At 36.7% G+C, this 18,398-nt stretch overlaps 1 protein-coding gene across 3 annotated transcripts in view; it reads right to left on the minus strand.

Moving 5' to 3' along the window:
* Positions 1-1,109: 1,109 nt before the first annotated feature.
* spen (spen family transcriptional repressor split ends) overlaps positions 1,110-18,398 on the minus strand; it is a 185,716-nt gene continuing 168,427 nt past the window's right edge. For 2 of the 3 annotated variants that reach the window (XM_089641797.1, XM_089641690.1), the window contains 10 exons: positions 17,308-18,068; positions 17,121-17,188; positions 16,408-16,479; positions 14,966-15,063; positions 13,049-13,167; positions 10,976-11,163; positions 8,972-9,136; positions 8,014-8,214; positions 6,129-6,287; positions 1,110-6,021 (listed from right to left, as the gene is read on the minus strand). In XM_089641797.1, coding sequence (XP_089497923.1) covers positions 5,893-6,021; positions 6,129-6,287; positions 8,014-8,214; positions 8,972-9,136; positions 10,976-11,163; positions 13,049-13,167; positions 14,966-15,063; positions 16,408-16,479; positions 17,121-17,188; positions 17,308-18,068 — 1,960 coding nt within the window. In that variant the 3' untranslated portion in view covers positions 1,110-5,892. The remainder of the gene's footprint in view (positions 6,022-6,128; positions 6,288-8,013; positions 8,215-8,971; positions 9,137-10,975; positions 11,164-13,048; positions 13,168-14,965; positions 15,064-16,407; positions 16,480-17,120; positions 17,189-17,307; positions 18,069-18,398) is intronic. The other variant, XM_089641752.1, reaches the window with a different exon arrangement.

The raw sequence follows: 18,398 nt of genomic DNA on the forward strand, positions 1-18,398 counted from the left end.
TTATTATTATTTAGGTGAAATATTCAGAATCCTGCGTAAAGAGGAACGATTGCGCGGCATTTTTTATACGAAACAATTTGGATTCGAGTACAAAATACCCAACCAAACAATATAATTATTTTTTAGCCAAAAGGTGCAGAAAATATCTAGTACGTATTGGTGCCACTTTATTTATATACAGGAAATTAAAGAAATGAATTCTGCATGATTTTAAAGGAATCTTTGGCATTTTTTGTGAGTTAATTGCAAGTAAGTTCTTGTGCTACCTACTGTGTTGACATAATGAAAAAAAAGTTATTAAAAAAATAAGACATCTTAAAAAAATTGTTTTTTGAGCAGAAATTTTAATTTATATTTGATAAATTTATGTTCCAACATGAATCGGTTATTTGTAATTTAAATTTATACCATTAAAATGCAGTTCCATCATTTAAAAAAAAAATTATATTTCATCCTGTTTTTATATTAAAAGAGCAAAAAAAAAATTATAATAATTATCATTAACTCACAAATAATTGACAAATTTGCCTTTAAAATCATGAAAAATTCAATTCTTTAGTCAAATATCTTAATATTTAACTAAAGATGCTAATCTCAGAAACCGTCTTAACGATTTCAATGAAATTTTGTGAATATGTATGGTTGGTTCCAGTTTGAAACGTGGGATAGTTTTGGACCGGATAGGTTGTTGTTGCTGAGATATATTTTTTTTCATACTTTTACAAATGTTGTATAATTTACTCACTGCAGTAATGAACACGTAGAAGGTGAGTGAATGCTCAGGTGCTCCGGCCAGAAACAAATATTCAGGCCTGGCATAGAAAAGTTCCACAATGGAACCGTTACCTTACTTTAGTAAACTTTAATTTTCTACTCAGGGTTTTGATGTCGTAGTTCATAAGACTTGCTAGATCCCTCATGGTGCCAAAAAGATTGTCACGTGGTTTGCCTCCAGCTTGTCAAAATGACACTTAAATTTTGCATTAGGGCGTGTATCTATGTCTTCTGAGTCAGTGGCTCTAACGAACTAAATCTAAAAACTAAATATTTTTGTTTCACGATGCGTAAAAATAGGGGAAAGGTAATAAATAAAATTCAATATGTAAATTTTTAGGTAATAATGTTTTAATAGTAATGGTAGGTAGAGGTACATTACACACAGGTAAACATACAATAGTATTTGCAATATGTACAAAATATACAGAAGATACACTTAAAAGATAAATCATGATCACAATTATCAGTTATAATGATTACTCTCATTCCAGCAGTCATTATAAGCCTAACATTAATAAAATGTTATTGTGTCGAGAGCGAGACCCTCTGCGTCCATCAAGTGAGCGATGGATCCCCTCGCAGAGGTGCTCCCACTTCACACCATGACAAAATGGGAAAACAATACGCTCGGTGGACAGTTGCGCACTCATCCCCCACTAGCAAGCGCCGAGTGGCAAGTGTCCATCGAGCGCGGACTTAACATAAAATTGACAAAATAAAGAATATAAAAGTTCCACGCCACCGGCCTGGCGACCAGTGACCAGTGACCAGTGACCAGTGACCAGTGACCAGCGACCAGCTCTGCGCTAAGGACCAACTGTACAGTGTGAGATGACGGATATTCCTTCGGGCCTCAAACAGTAAAGTAGATGAACTACCTTTGCATCGCTAGTGCAAATTATGACAAAAAAGCTATGAAATAAAATTTAACTAAACGAATTGCAAAGATTTCTTACATTTATATATGTTCAATATATAATTCAAATATACATTAAATAGCTTTTTACAATATTTTTATATTACACTGTTCAAAAAGACTATTTCTTTGTGTGAGTGTAGTTAATGTTTCCTTAAATGGACGAAGTGAAGTATCGTTATTAACTTTTCCTTAAATTGTATTAATATGATTATATAATAATTTGTACTTTTCACACGTGTGTGTGTTACGCCCGCACCCATATGTTACACAAAACCTAACAGACATTATACATACAGCATCGTTACATCTACTACATTCATCCAAATTATATTCACTTCTCTTCAACCAAACAAACGAACCAACAAACAAACAAAAAAACAAACAAACAAACAAACAAAGTTTGTCTACAAGACCTCCAAAGCTACGAAAACTGTCTGTTACAATATTTGATATTACGTATCCAAAAATTTGTACTGCATCATTTTCAAAATAATATTGAAAAGGACACATCAAATTTTAAGACTTTACAGAATTTTTATATAAGTTAAACAAAAACTCCCCACAACAAAGACAGCAAGCTTCAAAGATCCTATTGACATTTAATTAAATTTAAAAAAATTATAATTCCGGTTGATTTTAGTGATTTGAAAAATTTATTATTATTTCATTTAGCATACAAATTGTGATGAAAATTTCACATAATATTTACTCCCAAAAAATCAAACAGATGAAAAATTTGGCCAGAATGGTGATCAAACTGCATTACCCATCAGTGGGCTTGTAAATCCTAATGAAAAGCATACGGACCAAGAGATCCTTACAAATGGACCAATTTCAAAAGCAACCAAAAAACTTGACCCGTCTAAATATACTCAAGTTATTTTTCTTATTGTTTTGCTAACCGTTTTAATTTTATCTACGTTTACCTATAATACTTTTAACAGTTTAATTTGTTGAGACAACTAATTTTCGTCAGAAGAATCTTTAATAGTTGAGTTCAAAGCCGATGCAAGTAATATTGGGAAACTGAACCCCGATTACAAGGCCAGAGTCAAAGTCAATAAATAATAAGTTACAATTTTGTTAAATTTAACACTTTAATTAGTCAAATGGAACTTATTTAGGTAATTTCTAGAGAAAATAAAAACAAAACTTTCATCACCTCCAAACTAAAATTTATTGTAAATATATAAGAATTGCGTGTATCCCCGACTTCCATATAAATAAAACAATTCCCCCTATGGAGATAGCTAAAGCTAAAGGCTGTAGTAAAATAGTTTTAGTTTGGAAAAGATCACTGAATTTTTATATTTAAAATGTAGTGAATAAGAAATAACTAAATCAAACGGCGTTTATCATACGTCGGTTCCTGTCTATATTAATCTTGGAACTGATGTATATGAAAGCGGTTTATTTTATAAAATCTTTTCTGCTTATGACTGTAAAGAAAAATAACTATACAAAGGTATTTCATAAGTCACTTCCGTTGTTACTTATTTCTTAAAATCTATTAAAATTTCTATTTACTATTTGAACTCTAATGAAGCATTGAGTCTTCCAGTGTGTAATAAAGCTTATTAAACAATAATTCTGTTTCAAATCAATTGGTTTCAATAACACCTCGGTTAACAAAGCCTCGAACCAACACTACACAAAAATTCATAGCTGTCGAGAAGAAAGTGTGAATTTACAAGAAAAGATAGCAAAAAATCAATTTTTCAAGAAATTGTTAAAAAAACATAACTGATACATATTTTTTAAATAAAATTTAATGAAAACATTGTTGAAATATTGTTGTTGATACTATAAATTTATTGAAAACATTGTTGAATCACATATTGTTGCGGATACTATAAATTTATTGAAAACATTGTTGAATAACATATTGTTGCGGATACTATAAATTTAATGAAAACATTGTTGAATCACGTATTATTGCGGATATTATAAAATTCGTTAAACAGTGTATTACTGTACCACAGTTTTGCCCAGCGGAAGAGACATATAAAATAACTTTATATTTACACAAAGCAAGTGTAAAACGATACATACTCATACCTCCCACCCCATACAGACAGACATCTAAAATTAGGTTGTATTTTAAACATTACATGAGATCTCCAGTTAGCCTACACGTCCGAGCACTGGCTTCCCCCGCCAAGTGGAGTACTGGCTGAAGAAGTCGTGCCGGGAGCCACCGAGGGCCAGGGCTGGAGCTCCTACTCCTGACTCCTGGACAGTTTCCACTTCCCGTCCCTCGGTTCCTAGCATTCATTATCCAACTATGCAACTGTTAATGTAATTTCCTTCTCGCATAATAATATAATCAATCAATATATTAATAAACAATTATTTAAACTTTCCTTAACAAGTATTATTCTAGTATATAATTAATGCTTTCTAAAAGTATCTATTTTATAATCTGAATCACAGTTTATTTTCATAAATTAACTTAACAAGAATTTTTTTCTTATTTTTTTTTTTTTTCGTAAATTTAAGTAGTTAATGACCCTGCACTTTGAAATGAAGAAAAAAATATAAATGATTATGATAAAAATGTTTCGCGTGATCTTTTCAGTGTTTAAATTCAATTTTGGCTTCTTATAATATTAGTTTCTTCCGCATTAATATTTAAATGTGTAGTAAAAAATATATCAAATCATTTAGTTCATTCCGGACTTTCCGCAATAACAATTTGAGATCAGTAAACTCCGTGCCAGGAGATTGTTTTCTTTGAGGGTTCTAGAAAACCAGGAATTAAATCATATCGAAGCGTTCTCAATCCGGGGTATAACTCTGAACATAACCAGATTTCTGTGAAAACAGCATTTAGTTGACTATTATAGGACAATTTACCACAACGATCCAAATGGATAACAATTAATTTTCATGAAGTTGTTTGTTTATGGGTCAAAGTCCTGAAATGCGTCGGTTTACTACAACTACAAATCACGATGTTTAGTAATACAAGACTTCAATCATGTCTTATTAGAAAGTGTTAAAACCTCTCAATTACAGAGGAATAGTAATTTACATGGCGCTTTGCCTTAAAAGTTGTTAATTTCTATAATTAAATCAATGATTGTCACAGATATTCCATATAAAGAAGAGACATCTCTAGATATTCATAGAGCTATCTCAACGCACACAACTCCCTCGGTTCTTGTGGAAAACTTTCAGGTTTTCAGTTCTACTAGCGATACAATAGAATTTATAAAATTTCTATCAAATGCAAATCATTTTCACAACGCTTACTGCTAACAATCTACATATCTTTAAGTCGCAAATAGGTTTATTACTACATTTAGAATTTCGTGGTGTTTTCTATTAGTTTCGGTTTGTATAATGTTTCTCAATTAAAATGTAGAATGATTTTATAATAAAGTGAATGACAAAATGTACCAAGCCATGAATATAAATAATATTTAACAATGTGTGGGATGATAATAAAGCTAGAGTGAGGAGATCTGTGTTTGGGACATTATTCCACTAAACTAGTGAAGTTCATTAATTATTGCTCACTTTATCAGATGGTCTTCCATCAATTAGTTAGTTAGTAGTCAGTACACACAATAACAGTTTTCCAAATAATGATAACATGGATATAAATTATCTATTACAAACAAGTTTGTCTGGAAGCCTTTGGAATCTTAAAATCATTATTCGGTACCAGCAATGGCGGGTGCTATCAACGGTGGGAGCCACCAATGACGGGCGCCGCAGCACGTCTCAAATTAAATACCCATAGTTTAGTATTACTATTTATTTACTTAATAAGATTCACTATCATGTACATAAGCTTGAATGCGTCCAACGGGAGAGCGCGGGCTCTGTGGAAGTGTTCAGCGGGCCCGCGGCCATACGGATACGAATACGAATACGGATGACGGATAGTGGTGATGGGGAATTACGCCTGCCGCATCATCTCATTAAACACTTTCTAATCGAGTTAACTGTGGTAGAAAACTAGAAAATAAATAGTTTCTTTCTATGCGACAACTTTTTTAACTATCACGGCAGTACATATTATCTAGTAAAGATGCGAATGAAATATATTTCTGATTGTAAATGTCGCTCTTCTTAAACCTAAATTCACAACACTTGACAAAGAAGGCAAACGACCAGCCGGAGGCGGCCGTGGCTGTTCTCGGTGGCGGTGGTGGTCCACGGTGGTATGTGAGATGCGAGACAGCCTCCTAGACGGTCGCTATAACAATGAGCAGGTGTGCGATGTCCGCCACTCTGTGTAGAAGGTCCGGTGCTATCCTCTCCAGGTTTTCATTGGCAAAGTCACAAGATGGGAAGATGTGGACTGTGTATAGTGGCTGAAAGACAAAATAACTTATTAGTAACATTGTCCACAACTGATTCCAATAAACTATGGTGAAAAACATCTGAATGTGAAATTAAGAATATTTAATATAATTAGTACCTGGTGGTGGCCAGGGGGCGCTACGTTGACAATGCCGGCCGCCTGCTTGCGGCGCAGGTAGGTTATGAAGCCGCCCGTCAGGTGGGTGGACTGCTGCAGCACGTCCAGGTGGTCGCGCCCACAAGGCAGGGCCAGCAGCATGCAGTGTTCGTTCTCCAACTGCCAACAAACAAAGATTTAGATTCAACGGTAAAACAACTCCAGAGGCAGACTTAGTAGCAATACCCTATTCTGGTTTGTAAGTGAACTATACACGGTGTCCGGAAATGCTATGAGGATGGGAAGGAGGTTGGAGTTTAATTGACGGGTAAATCGGTAATATTGGAATTTAGGGTGGGCAGGAATAAAGGAATTGATTTGAGCGTTGGTTTCTAGCTTCCTGATTCTTTTTGATTCCCACTTCTTGTTTCCAGCTTCTCACTTTTTTAATTTTACTGCCTCTTCTGATCTATTCTTTATCTCCTCTTGGCTCTTTTTCTTGACCATTTCAGTATCTCCTAGTCTCTGCTTGCATCTTATTGCTTTCTACTAGCCTCTTGCTTATTACATATATTTGTTTTTTTTTTTTTTTCGGGAAATATCAGTTTGTACATGTGTAGAACAGTAGAACCTCGTTAATTCGAAATCCACGGGACATCAAAAATAAAATTTCGAATTAACGAATTCCCACGTAATTCGAAATTTTAGGAACAAAAAAAAAAAAAACCTAAAATTGAGTTTCTCGGTCGCCCCTTCAAATCCGGGTAGTATCTTAGTATATTAATATGAATTATTCCTTTATTTTCGTAGCCGATTACCGTCACGGCCGGCCCTTTAAATTGAGATATTCCAAATAAATTCTTAAAAATGTGATGTATTTACGCGTAAATCGAGATTTTGCGGCCTACCCCATTAAGATATTCGTAAAAATACGATATATATCCGCGTAAATCGAGTTCGTGGCCGATTTCTGTTGCAGCCGGCTCTTTAAATTCAGATATTCGAAATAAATTCGTAAAAATACTATATATATCTGCGTAAATCGAGATTTCGCAGCCGATTTCCGTCGCGGCCGACACTTTGAATTCATGTGATGTAAATTCGTAAAAATATGATATATTTTCGCATAAATCCAATTTTCTCTGCAGTTTTTCGTCGGGGCCAGATCTTTTAACTCAGATATTTGAAGTAAATTTAGTAAATATACAATATATTTCCGCGTAAATCGAGATTTCGCAATTCGAATTCGAATTTTTTCGAATTACACAAACAAATTTTGGTGCACGGACAAAAATAAATTTCGTATTACGAATTAATGAATTTCGAATTAAAAAAACATTTTGTATGAAAAAAATTTCAGCAGATATTTTTTTGGTGAAAATTATCGGAAATCGAAAATTATCGGGGTTTGAATTAACGGGGTTCTACTGTAAAATAAAACCAATCGTGGATTTCCTCCTTGTGATTGTACCATCTTCTGATTTTTCAAGCTTCAACTTCCTTCTTCTTTGTCTTCTTCTTCTTATTATTCTTCTTGCCTCTTCCTGGCTCTCCTATTCTTCACTTATATCTTCTTGGCTGTACTAGTTTCTGCAGGCATCTTCTGCAGCTGTGTTAGTGTGTCACATGTTTTTCTTGTACATGGTATATATTTGGTGTGATTCTAAAAGTTGTTTTTTTTTGTTAGATGTAAATTGTGCATTTGTGTTTTTAATCTCGAATTGAAAATGAATGCAGGTATTGTTTTGTGGAGTTATTTCACATTTAATTTGCGTGTTTTTAGCACATTAACTCCTCCCAGACTACGTCATCTTTGGGGATCCTGTGCGGTTTGCTGCTTGTGTTGTCACACGAAGATTACTGTATCAGATAAAGAAACATTCATTTTAATAGTGGAAGTAATCACCTGCATCTTCCTGGCCACGGCCTCCAGCTGCACGGGCTCGAGGCGCATGCGCTGTGCAATCCTCAGTGGGGGGGTGGAGCCGTCCCCGTTGCTAGGCAGCGTGTGGCTCGCCACGGCTGGGTTGCCGTGCACAAAGTGCATCTGCACGGCCGCCGCGTCGTTCTTCAGCGCCAGCAGACCCTGCCACATCACCGGGTAGCGCTAAACAAACAATAACAATACACAATGATTAGTACACATACTACGTGGAATACTATTAAGAAGAATTGCAAGTTTTATCAGACACAGGTTGTATTTGATGGTCAAAATTGATAGCCAACCACGAAATAGTTTATTTTATTGATTACAATTACATATACCTTATATGATGGGGAATTAATTTTTATTACTCCTCTTCACTAGGAAGTCCTGTGCTGAGGCGGACTAAAGTTATTTAAGTCTATTTTTTTCCAAAAACAAATTTGTCAGGAACCCAAAATAAACTCTATTTAAAGGATTTAAGATTTTCAATGAATTACCGACAGATGCTAAAGAAGCTAAAAGCCTTGCTGCTTTTCGTGGGTTATGCCTAAATACTATGAAGAATAAGTTTTAGATGTATTGTAAAGTGTTTTTAATGTCATAGAAATAAGTTGCTAAAAGGTTTATACCAGATATAAAAATGTAATTTTTTTATAACTAAATAAAAACACACATACACAAAAAATATAATATATATTTATATTATACATTTGGTACGTCAAAACTTTTGAACATTTAAATCGAAGGCGTTTTATGGGTACTTTCAGTATGGTCTTTATGATTCCTTTTTGAATTGTATTCAGGTGATGTATATACTTAGATGTAGCATATCCCCATCCTATAATTCCATATTCGATTCGAGAATGACATAATGCGTAGCAGACTTTTTCATATCCTTTTTATTTACCACCTTTCTTAGACTTGTTGTTGTCCTTACCCTGAGCAGCATCATAAGTGAGTCAGCCTCTCGGGGTGCGTGTGCGGCGTGCGGGGGCCCCGGGGGTGTGCGCCCTACGATAGCCCCTCCCTGGGCGGGGGCGCTGCCCCGGCTGGGGCCCCTCTCCTCGCCCGCACTGCCTCCGTCTATCCCCACCACCTGTAACTACAATTACAGAAGCGTTAGGAACATGAAAATATTTTAGTTAAATGAATGAATATAATACTATATTTTTATTTCATTCGATATTCAATGTCTATTGTAAATAGCAAAAACAAAGTTTTAAATAGAAAATAAAATCCTTCAGGTTGAATATGTTATTTGTTATTATGATGCAAATGCGAATGGGGAGGATATATGATGCAAATGCGAATGGTAGCAGAAGTCGGGGGCAAATGCGAATGGGAAGGATATATGATGCAAATGCGAATGGTAGCAGAAGTCGGGGGCAAATGCGAATGGGGAGGATATATGATGCAAATGCGAATGGTAGCAGAAGTCGGGGGCAAATGCGAATGGGGAGGATATATGATGCAAATGCGAATGGTAGCAGAAGTCGGGGGCAAATGCGAATGGGGAGGATATATGATGCAAATGCGAATGGTAGCAGAAATCGGGGGCAAATGCGAATGGGGAAGATATATGATGCAAATGCGAATGGTAGCAGAAGTCAGGGGCAAATGCGAATGGGGAGGATATATGATGCAAATGCCAATGGTAGCAGAAGTCGGGGGCAAATGCGAATGGGGAGGATATATGATGCAAATGCGAATGGTAGCAGAAGTCGGGGGCAAATGCGAATGGGGAGGATATATGATGCAAATGCGAATGGTAGCAGAAGTCGGGGGCAAATGCGAATGGGGAGGATATATGATGCAAATGCGAATGGTAGCAGAAATCGGGGGCAAATGCGAATGGGGAAGATATATGATGCAAATGCGAATGGTAGCAGAAGTCAGGGGCAAATGCGAATGGGGAGGATATATGATGCAAATGCCAATGGTAGCAGAAGTCGGGGGCAAATGCGAATGGGGAGGATATATGATGCAAATGCGAATGGTAGCAGAAGTCGGGGGCAAATGCGAATGGGGAGGATATATGATGCAAATGCGAATGGTAGCAGAAGTCGGGGGCAAATGCGAATGGGGAGGATATATGATGCAAATGCCAATGGTAGCAGAAGTCGGGGGCAAATGCGAATGGGGAGGATATATGATGCAAATGCGAATGGTAGCAGAAGTCGGGGACGCCTGAGGAAGACATGGCACGATCAAGTGAATCAGATACTCGAGTCGGGCCATGTCAAGAGTCAAAATAATAGAAGAGTATGTATGAGACGATGTATGAATGTGAATGAGGCAAGAAGTGTGTGCCAAGACCGGCGTGATGGTTAGTTAGTTAGTTATATGCCTTCTTTCTGTAAACAATGATGAATAATATGAACCCTAAACAAAAACAAAAAAAACCTGTCTGAAAGTTTGCTCTACAAACCAAAATACATCAACGTACAAACTTCAAAGAAAAACAACTTCAAGTATCAACCCTCTTCTATCCCGGTGCCTTTAGGGAACCAAGGAGGAACCTAAGATTGAAAATAATGTCAATTTTTGTACGGTTTAACCCATTTAACCACTCGAACGATGGCGTATTTACAAAAAAATGCCTTGAGCAACGGGAGGTATCTGGGCATTCGATTTTGGATTCGCCCGCAAATAAAAAATCATACCTCCGAATATTAATATGAAAATATACTGATTTTCTTCCTGGGATTTAAAGCCAATGAATCCACCTATATTTCATCCTTTATTTATCCCACGTTTGTGCATTCTAAAAATTAAATTCTGTATGTTTACAGAAATTGTCTAAAATTGTATATATTACTGAATATTTAAGAACATATTTTTATAGTTTGTGAAAGAACTAGAAACAAGGTTTAAAGTAAGACTATACAGTAAGATTAGACATTTCTACAATACACACAATATAAGAAAGAATGGTACTTACAGATGGCGTGAGAGTGTGAGGCGCTCCTCCCTTGGCGTCCATGAGCATGCGGTGGTGATGCAGTGGCAGCAAGGGAGCCCGATGGGCGGAGTGCGCCGGTGGAGGAGCAGGGGCCTCGTAGTAGCGTGCCCCCGTCTCGTCGGCGTAGCGCCCCAGACCCGAGTACAGCGGAACCACTTGGGGTGAGTCTGAAGAACAATAACAACATTGTTCAAATTACGCCTGGTATGTTACGGGCTACAGAAGTCCTCTGGCATGGCCCTGGACTTGTTATTTTGCTTTTTATCTTTCACTATTTTTTTCTAAACTGTGCAACTATGCGGAGAATTTTTTCCGGAATGTTTATATGTATATAATACACGCATATTTTATTTATAGAAAGTAGAGAAAAGTCGAGCAACGCCGGTACATGTCAGCTAGAATATTGAAAAAAATCTACTACAAATTTGGGTAGCTATGGCTCAAGTTTTTAAACATGGAAATGATGGACTTTGCGTGCTGAGAACACTACTATAATGAAAAACACTGGACATTGCATGATTTTACAGATACTATACTGTTAGCTGCATATTTAAATATTGGCACCAGTCATTTGGTTCTTATGCCACCAGAGGTGCGCTCTGTCAGCCAACAGGGAAACTACTCCAGCTGCCGTGCGTATCGGCCGGTAAAGGAGGGATTGACTGGACCTGCTGGACACCCAGGCAGCTGGAGGCAGCCACCGTGCAAACTGCCAACAGCGTGATATAACCTTACTGAATATTGGATGTTATTATTGTCATAGACCGTCAAGACAATATTATAGTTCATCATAACCTAACTTAGCGTTTTGTTATTGCTAATAAAATACTATCCTCCATTACTATTAATTGATATAAAATTTATTAGAAGTTTAGTGGCAAAATTAGTGATATTTATTTAAAATATTAATATTTATTTTATTTTATTATTGAAGACAATTTTAGCAATTCCTAAATGAATATTTGAAACAAAAAATCAGAAAAACATACGGTCACATCTGGGACTTGAACCCAGGACCCTTGCCTTGCCGGGGCACCGCTCTACCAACTGAGCTAATGGGACCCTATATTGTCTACGCTAATACAGTAGAACCTCGTTAACTCCAAATCAAAAACAACATCAAAAACGACATCAAAAATCAAATTTCGAATTAACAAATTCTCAAGTAATTCGAAATTTTATGAAAAAAAAAAAAAGACAGCGAAAATCGAGTTCCTCAGCCGCCCCTTCGAATTCGGTGGTATCTTTGGAGTAAATTCGTATTGATAAGAATTATTCCCGTTTAAATCAAATTTTTGCAGCCGATTTTCGCCGCGATCTGCCCTTCAAGTTCAGTTATTCTAAGCAAATTCATAAAAATACCACACATTTCCGCGTAAATGAAATTTTTTGAGGCCGATTAATGTCGCAGCCGGTCCTTTAAACTCGGATATTCGAAAAATACGATACATTTATGTATATACGATTTCGGTCACAGCCGACCCTTTAAATTCAGATAATTTAAGTAAATTTTGGAAAAATACGTCATATTTCCGTGTGAATCGAAATTTTGCGGCCAATTTCCGTCGCGCTGGATCTTTTAAATAATCGCCGTCATGGCTGTCTTTTAGAATCAGATTTACGAAATTTTATGATTTATTTTCGCAAAAATCGAAGTTTTTCGAATCACGCAAACAAATTTTCGTGCGCGGACAAAAATAAATTTCGAATTTTGAATTAAAAAACCATTTTTTAAGAAAAAAAAATTTTGTGGATATTTTTTTGGATAAATTTCGAATTATGCGTTTTTTCGAATTATCGGGGTTCGAATTAATTGTCTTCAATAATTAAATTTGGGTTTTACTCATTAAGATATTCCAAGAAATAAAATATATATTTTATTGTTTAATATTAGAATCTATCAGAGAACCTTTATAAAATGACCTGAAAAATTTTCATTAGGTTTGAATGTTAGCTAGCGTAAAATTTGGGTGGTGACATAGTTGCCTAGAATAAAGGGGTGCTCTTTTACATCCTCAAATCAATGGCAGAGACTTGGATAAAAATACATACCGGTGCTCCTGTCGCTCAGAGATGGTGAGTGAGCGGGATGTGGAACCCGAGCACATGGAGGCCGGCGCAGCTCCAGCGGTGGACTAGAAGCTTCAGAACCCTCGGCTCCCAGTGGTGACCTGGATTACAACAAAAAAGAAGTTAAAACAACTATTACTTGGGTAAATACGCACAGACGTACATCATCACGGCACAATAGGAACAAATTATTTTTTTTAAAAACACTGTTTAGTTTTTCTTTCTTTTCTAATAAAACCCAAACTTATAACTTAAGAACCTATTTTGTATAGTAGGTTCTTAGTTTGGGTTTATGTAGTTAGAAATAAAAAAAAAACTAGCCTTAGAACCTATTTTAGTGGTTTTTTTTATATGGTATTGGATGAGGCATACTTACCATTACTTGTATCAACTATTGTATAGAAACTTATTTTTGAAGAGTATCACTGACCAGAGCTCAGACTATGGCAACTTTATGTTGGAAAGTGCTCTTTGGGAATCTAGTAACCAAACATTGACCATTTCCACTCGTCAATATAGAACAAAAAATGGTATAATCTTTAATGACTAGTAAATGTTTGTGAAGCCTTTGTATGTCTTGTAGATGGTATGAGATATTATATACGAGGGTGGTCTGAAAAGTTTCCGACATAACAATGAAAAAAAGAATTTTTTGTCTCCTTGTTACTCTACACACTTCTCCCAGTGATGCTCCCATCTCTCTAACCTGTCCAAATAGTACTCGGCGTTTTTCTCTGGAAATTGTTCACAAAGGTGATTGCCTCCTCATTTGACGAAAATCTCTGTCCTCTGAGAGCAGTTTTCAGATTAGGGAACAAAAAGAAGTCGCTTGGGGCTAGATCTGGTGAGTAAGGCGGATGGTCAAGCAGTTCAAACCGTAATTCTTGGATTTTTGCCATGGCAACCGCTGAGGTGTGAGACGGCGCTTTGTCTTGGTGAAACAGGATTTTCTTTTTCTGCAAATGTGGCCATTTTTCCGCAATTTCTGCCTTCAGCTTGTAAAGTAATGATACGTAGTATGCTCCTGTAATAGTTTTTCCTTTTTGAAGATAATCAATTAAGATAACTTCATGACTATCCCAAAAAATTGTCGCCATCACTTTCTCAGCTGAGAAAGCAGTTTTTGTTTTTTTTGGAGCCGGTTCCCCCTTTACAGTCCACTGTTTTGACTGTATTTTTGTTTCGGGTGTATAATAGTGTATCCAAGTTTCATCTACAGTAATTAATCAGCGCCAAAACTCGATTTATTGCGCCTAAACTGCGCCAACAGAGCGTTGGAAATGTTCATTCGAACACGTTTTTGGTCTAACGTGAGCAAACACGGCACCCAACGCGCGTACAGTTTTCTCACGTCTAAATCTTGATTTAATATGTGACAGACACGTTCTTTGGACATTTTCATAACCTCTGATATCTATCTCACTTTAATTCGGCGGTCGTCTAAACACTATTTAGTGAAGTTTATCAATGTTATCGTCAGTAGTTGCAGTTTTTGGACGTCCCCAATGTTCATCGTCTCCCAAGCTCTTACGGCCACATTTAAATACAGCTGCCCAAAATTTCACTGTGGTAAATGATTGTGCAGAGTCACCATACACAGAGTCCAACTCATTTTTGATTTGCGTAGGCGTATTGCCTTTCAAAAACTAAAAATTTAACAAAAGCTTAATACTCAATTTATTCTATTTTCACAAAAACACACACATCGACTCACTCAAACGACTCTCAACTAAAAACTGCACGTCCAAAATGGCCGAAACTTATTGAGTAACGGTCAAAAGATGCACAACTACATTCACTAGCTTTTATTGATGAGTACCGCCATCTTTGCTGGTATGTATTTGATTGTATTTTCTAGCATTTGGACAACAATAATATAATGAAGGGTTGTTTGTTTACCTTGCGACGTATGGCGATGGAGTGGCTCGGGCATCTTGGTGAGCCCTGAAGTAATGTTGGTAGTGCTGGTGCGCAAAGTGGGGGTATACTCCTTCGCCCTGTCAAATGAAACGCAAAACAGTGGCTCAGTACAGGCTAAGGCTCAGTATGGTGAAGGTGTATAAAGGCAACAAGATCTATGCCTACTTTTCACTGTCAATATAGACACTGTCCCAATAGGGTACTTTCACTTTTTTTTAAATATGCCATTTTTGATTTGCCGCCAAAAGACACATTCATTTTTGTTTGTGAATATGGTGTTAGCGACTTCATGGCAGCCAACATCGGTGACAGTTGTCTTACCAGCCAGTAAAGCTTTCTACAGAGTAATGACGTTGTAGCCAGTTCGAACTGTTTTTAAAATCAATAATTTATTATACTTTTACTCACAGTACTTTGTGAATATCTAGATATAAATAAAAATTTTAATTCATTCTAAATAAAAAGTCAATCTTATTTTTGTTTTACAGCACTTAATAACAATAATAATCGGATAATTTATACAGCGCCGTTTTTGTTAAGAATCACATCAAGGGCGCTGTTAACAACTGGTTTCCTTAAGTTACGGATTATCTGTCATTCTTGGTTATACGACTCTCATAATTCCTTTTAGTTTGATCTGGTCAGATAATGCCAAATTCAAGCAACAAGAAAAAACAGTAAGCTTGTACATATAAATTTTTTTGTTGATATCTATCACCAATACTTGATAATGTGTAACAAATTTTCATGTAGCATTATGGTATACAAGTTGGAAGTTGGTTGAGAGGTTGTGGGATTGATTCCCACCGCAGCACAAAAGCACATTAACATTGATTGTAAAGTCATTATTTCATCTAAAACCCTTCTTCCACAGGAATACACAAGTAATCACAAGACCAGCGTCGCAACCATCTATCGAAATGTCAAAACTAGCTTTCATAACCTCACTCACAACTGCTGTAGCTGTTATTTTACTCATAACTGCTGCGTAGACTCTTTTCTTCATAACATTATATAAAGCACGCGCATTTTTTCAAAATGTCTGACACAAATGACGACGAGGCTATCATTTTTGCCAGACTACTATATTTATTAATTACTTGGCCATGTTTAAAGTCTCGACGACGTGAGTGGTAGCGACTTGGACCGGCCAGTTGTAGAAGACTGGCGTCGACTGAAGAATGTCGGCAACGTGTGCCTGTGTATGAACCTCTGTGCAGAGTATCGGATACTTGTGTATCCCTGGGGAAGAAGGGCTTAAGGGGACTGCTACTCTGGCTGCTGTGATGCTGAGTGAGGGTTGAAACTTCATCAAACTTAACCAACAATATCAAAACACCCAGACAAACAAACAGTGCCAATGGTACAGGACATATGATGCGGTGTTAGTATTATTGCATAATATGAGAGTGTTAGTATACCGGAGTGACGGGCGATGTCTGTTGGTGAGCCGGTGGGGGAGAACGAGGAATCCCAATCAAATCTCCTGACTGCTGCGTCCAAAATATTAAACATCATGAGAACACATCCACTCAATGTGCACAAACAGATGTTACAGTTGATGATAGTGAATATAACAGGCATATATTGGATACAACTGTATTTTAACAAGGAATCAAACCAAAGATTATCCTCGGCTTGCTGCAAAAAATAACCAAGTTTGTAGATTCTATATAGGTCAACACTATAGAATATCCAGTTTGAAGTATTTTCCAGAACTGAATTAAGTGTACCAAAGTTCTTAAAAAAGAGCAAAATTTCATTATTAAAAGAAGAAAACTCCTCATATTAACCAATTTAAAGAAATACAAAACCACAACAATGTTGATATTCCTAACGCCATATTACTGATGTCAAAATAGTCAATGTTGACATTGATAGGTCCTTTTCCTATTTCAACATTAGTTTTTAGCAGATCTAACTATATGATTTTACACAACAAGCTGAACACAATATGAATCCATCTACATTCATCTCGGTCATACTTTGCAGGAGAGCACTGAAGATATTTTAAGTGATACTATTATATCTTTAGACTGGCAACAATATTATCAACTGATCTTCATAGTAAAAATGTTGCATGTAACACTTCCTTAAAAATTATTAGTAAATACCCAAGAAAAATTGAACTTACCAATGCTATCTGTCCCTGTGGGCTGACGGCGGGTACAGCTGTAAGACCCACTCGAGAACTGTTGGCTCCTGTAACAAAACACAAATATATTAAGTATTATATAATTATGTACAATGAATTTTACTAAACGCCATGCAAAATGTGTTAAGTAAGTATGTTTTCAAATTAGGTATGTGTATATGCCAACCTGCGATGACAGGCTGAGGAGCGATATGGTGCTTGTGCAGAGGAGGGCTTGCATGTTGTCCCTGAGCCCCCCTCGGGAGGCTGGGCCCCAAAGGGCCTGCACCCACACAGCCCGGTCGAAGGAGCTTGTGAGATAGATGCCCTAGTTGCGGTTGCATCGGTGTGGGCTTCATCTGTCCCTGAGGCAGTCCCTTAGAAGCCAGACTCTGCTGCAGTCTCGGAGACAGTGGGCCCTGGGCAACCTTCACCCCGCCCAGTCCTGTCTTCAGTACCATCATCTGCTGTTGCGGTTGCATCCCTCCCGTCTGGATCACATTAGCCTTTGCTGATACCATTGGAGGTTTTGACATCACTATCGGAGTAGAATTGACAATATGACTAATAGGAACATGAATATTTGAGGATTTCCCCAAATATCCTATTTGATTCGCAGTCACGACATTCTGCATGGATTGAACTGGCATTGCATTCTGAGTGTTGGTAACTATTGGCGACATGATGGTGGAAGTCGGAATATTGATCTTTGTTTCCGATCGGATGGTTTGTGCAACGACATTGGGTGGCAGAGGGTAAGGTGTTGGCAATGGTGCAGTCTGTATCCTCGGCGGGTGGATATTGGAGATGGTAGTCTTGACAACGGATGTGGCGAAGGCAGTCTCTTGAATGGTGCTCTGAATGGTAGAAGCCACAGAAGTAATGCAAGTTGGCTGTTGCTTGGGAATTGGTAAACTTGGTACTTGAGGCTTGGCATCAATATTAATTCTGAAAAAATAAAACAGTTTAGTTTTGTACAAAAACCTACTCTTTTCAATGGAATGTTAAGAATGCAAGGTACGAATTTTGCATGACTGTAAATAGGTAAAATACTTCCGAGCCACACAACCAATACTTTGAGACAATATAGACAATTTACAGATTTGTAAAGCTAATTTAAAATTTTATAGTTTATTATGATAGTGATTATTTATTTTTCTAAAGTTTGATGTAAAATATTACAATTATATTTATTATGAGATATTTGTCAGTTGAGTAATTTCACCTACAGTTTTCTTAAAATAACCGAAAAGTTGAACATTTATTTTCAGTTTTAAA

Source organism: Hesperophylax consimilis, chromosome 1 (assembly GCF_061612785.1).
Source record: "Hesperophylax consimilis isolate HC1 chromosome 1, BYU_Hcon_1.0, whole genome shotgun sequence".
NCBI classification, from domain to species: Eukaryota; Metazoa; Arthropoda; class Insecta; order Trichoptera; family Limnephilidae; genus Hesperophylax; species Hesperophylax consimilis.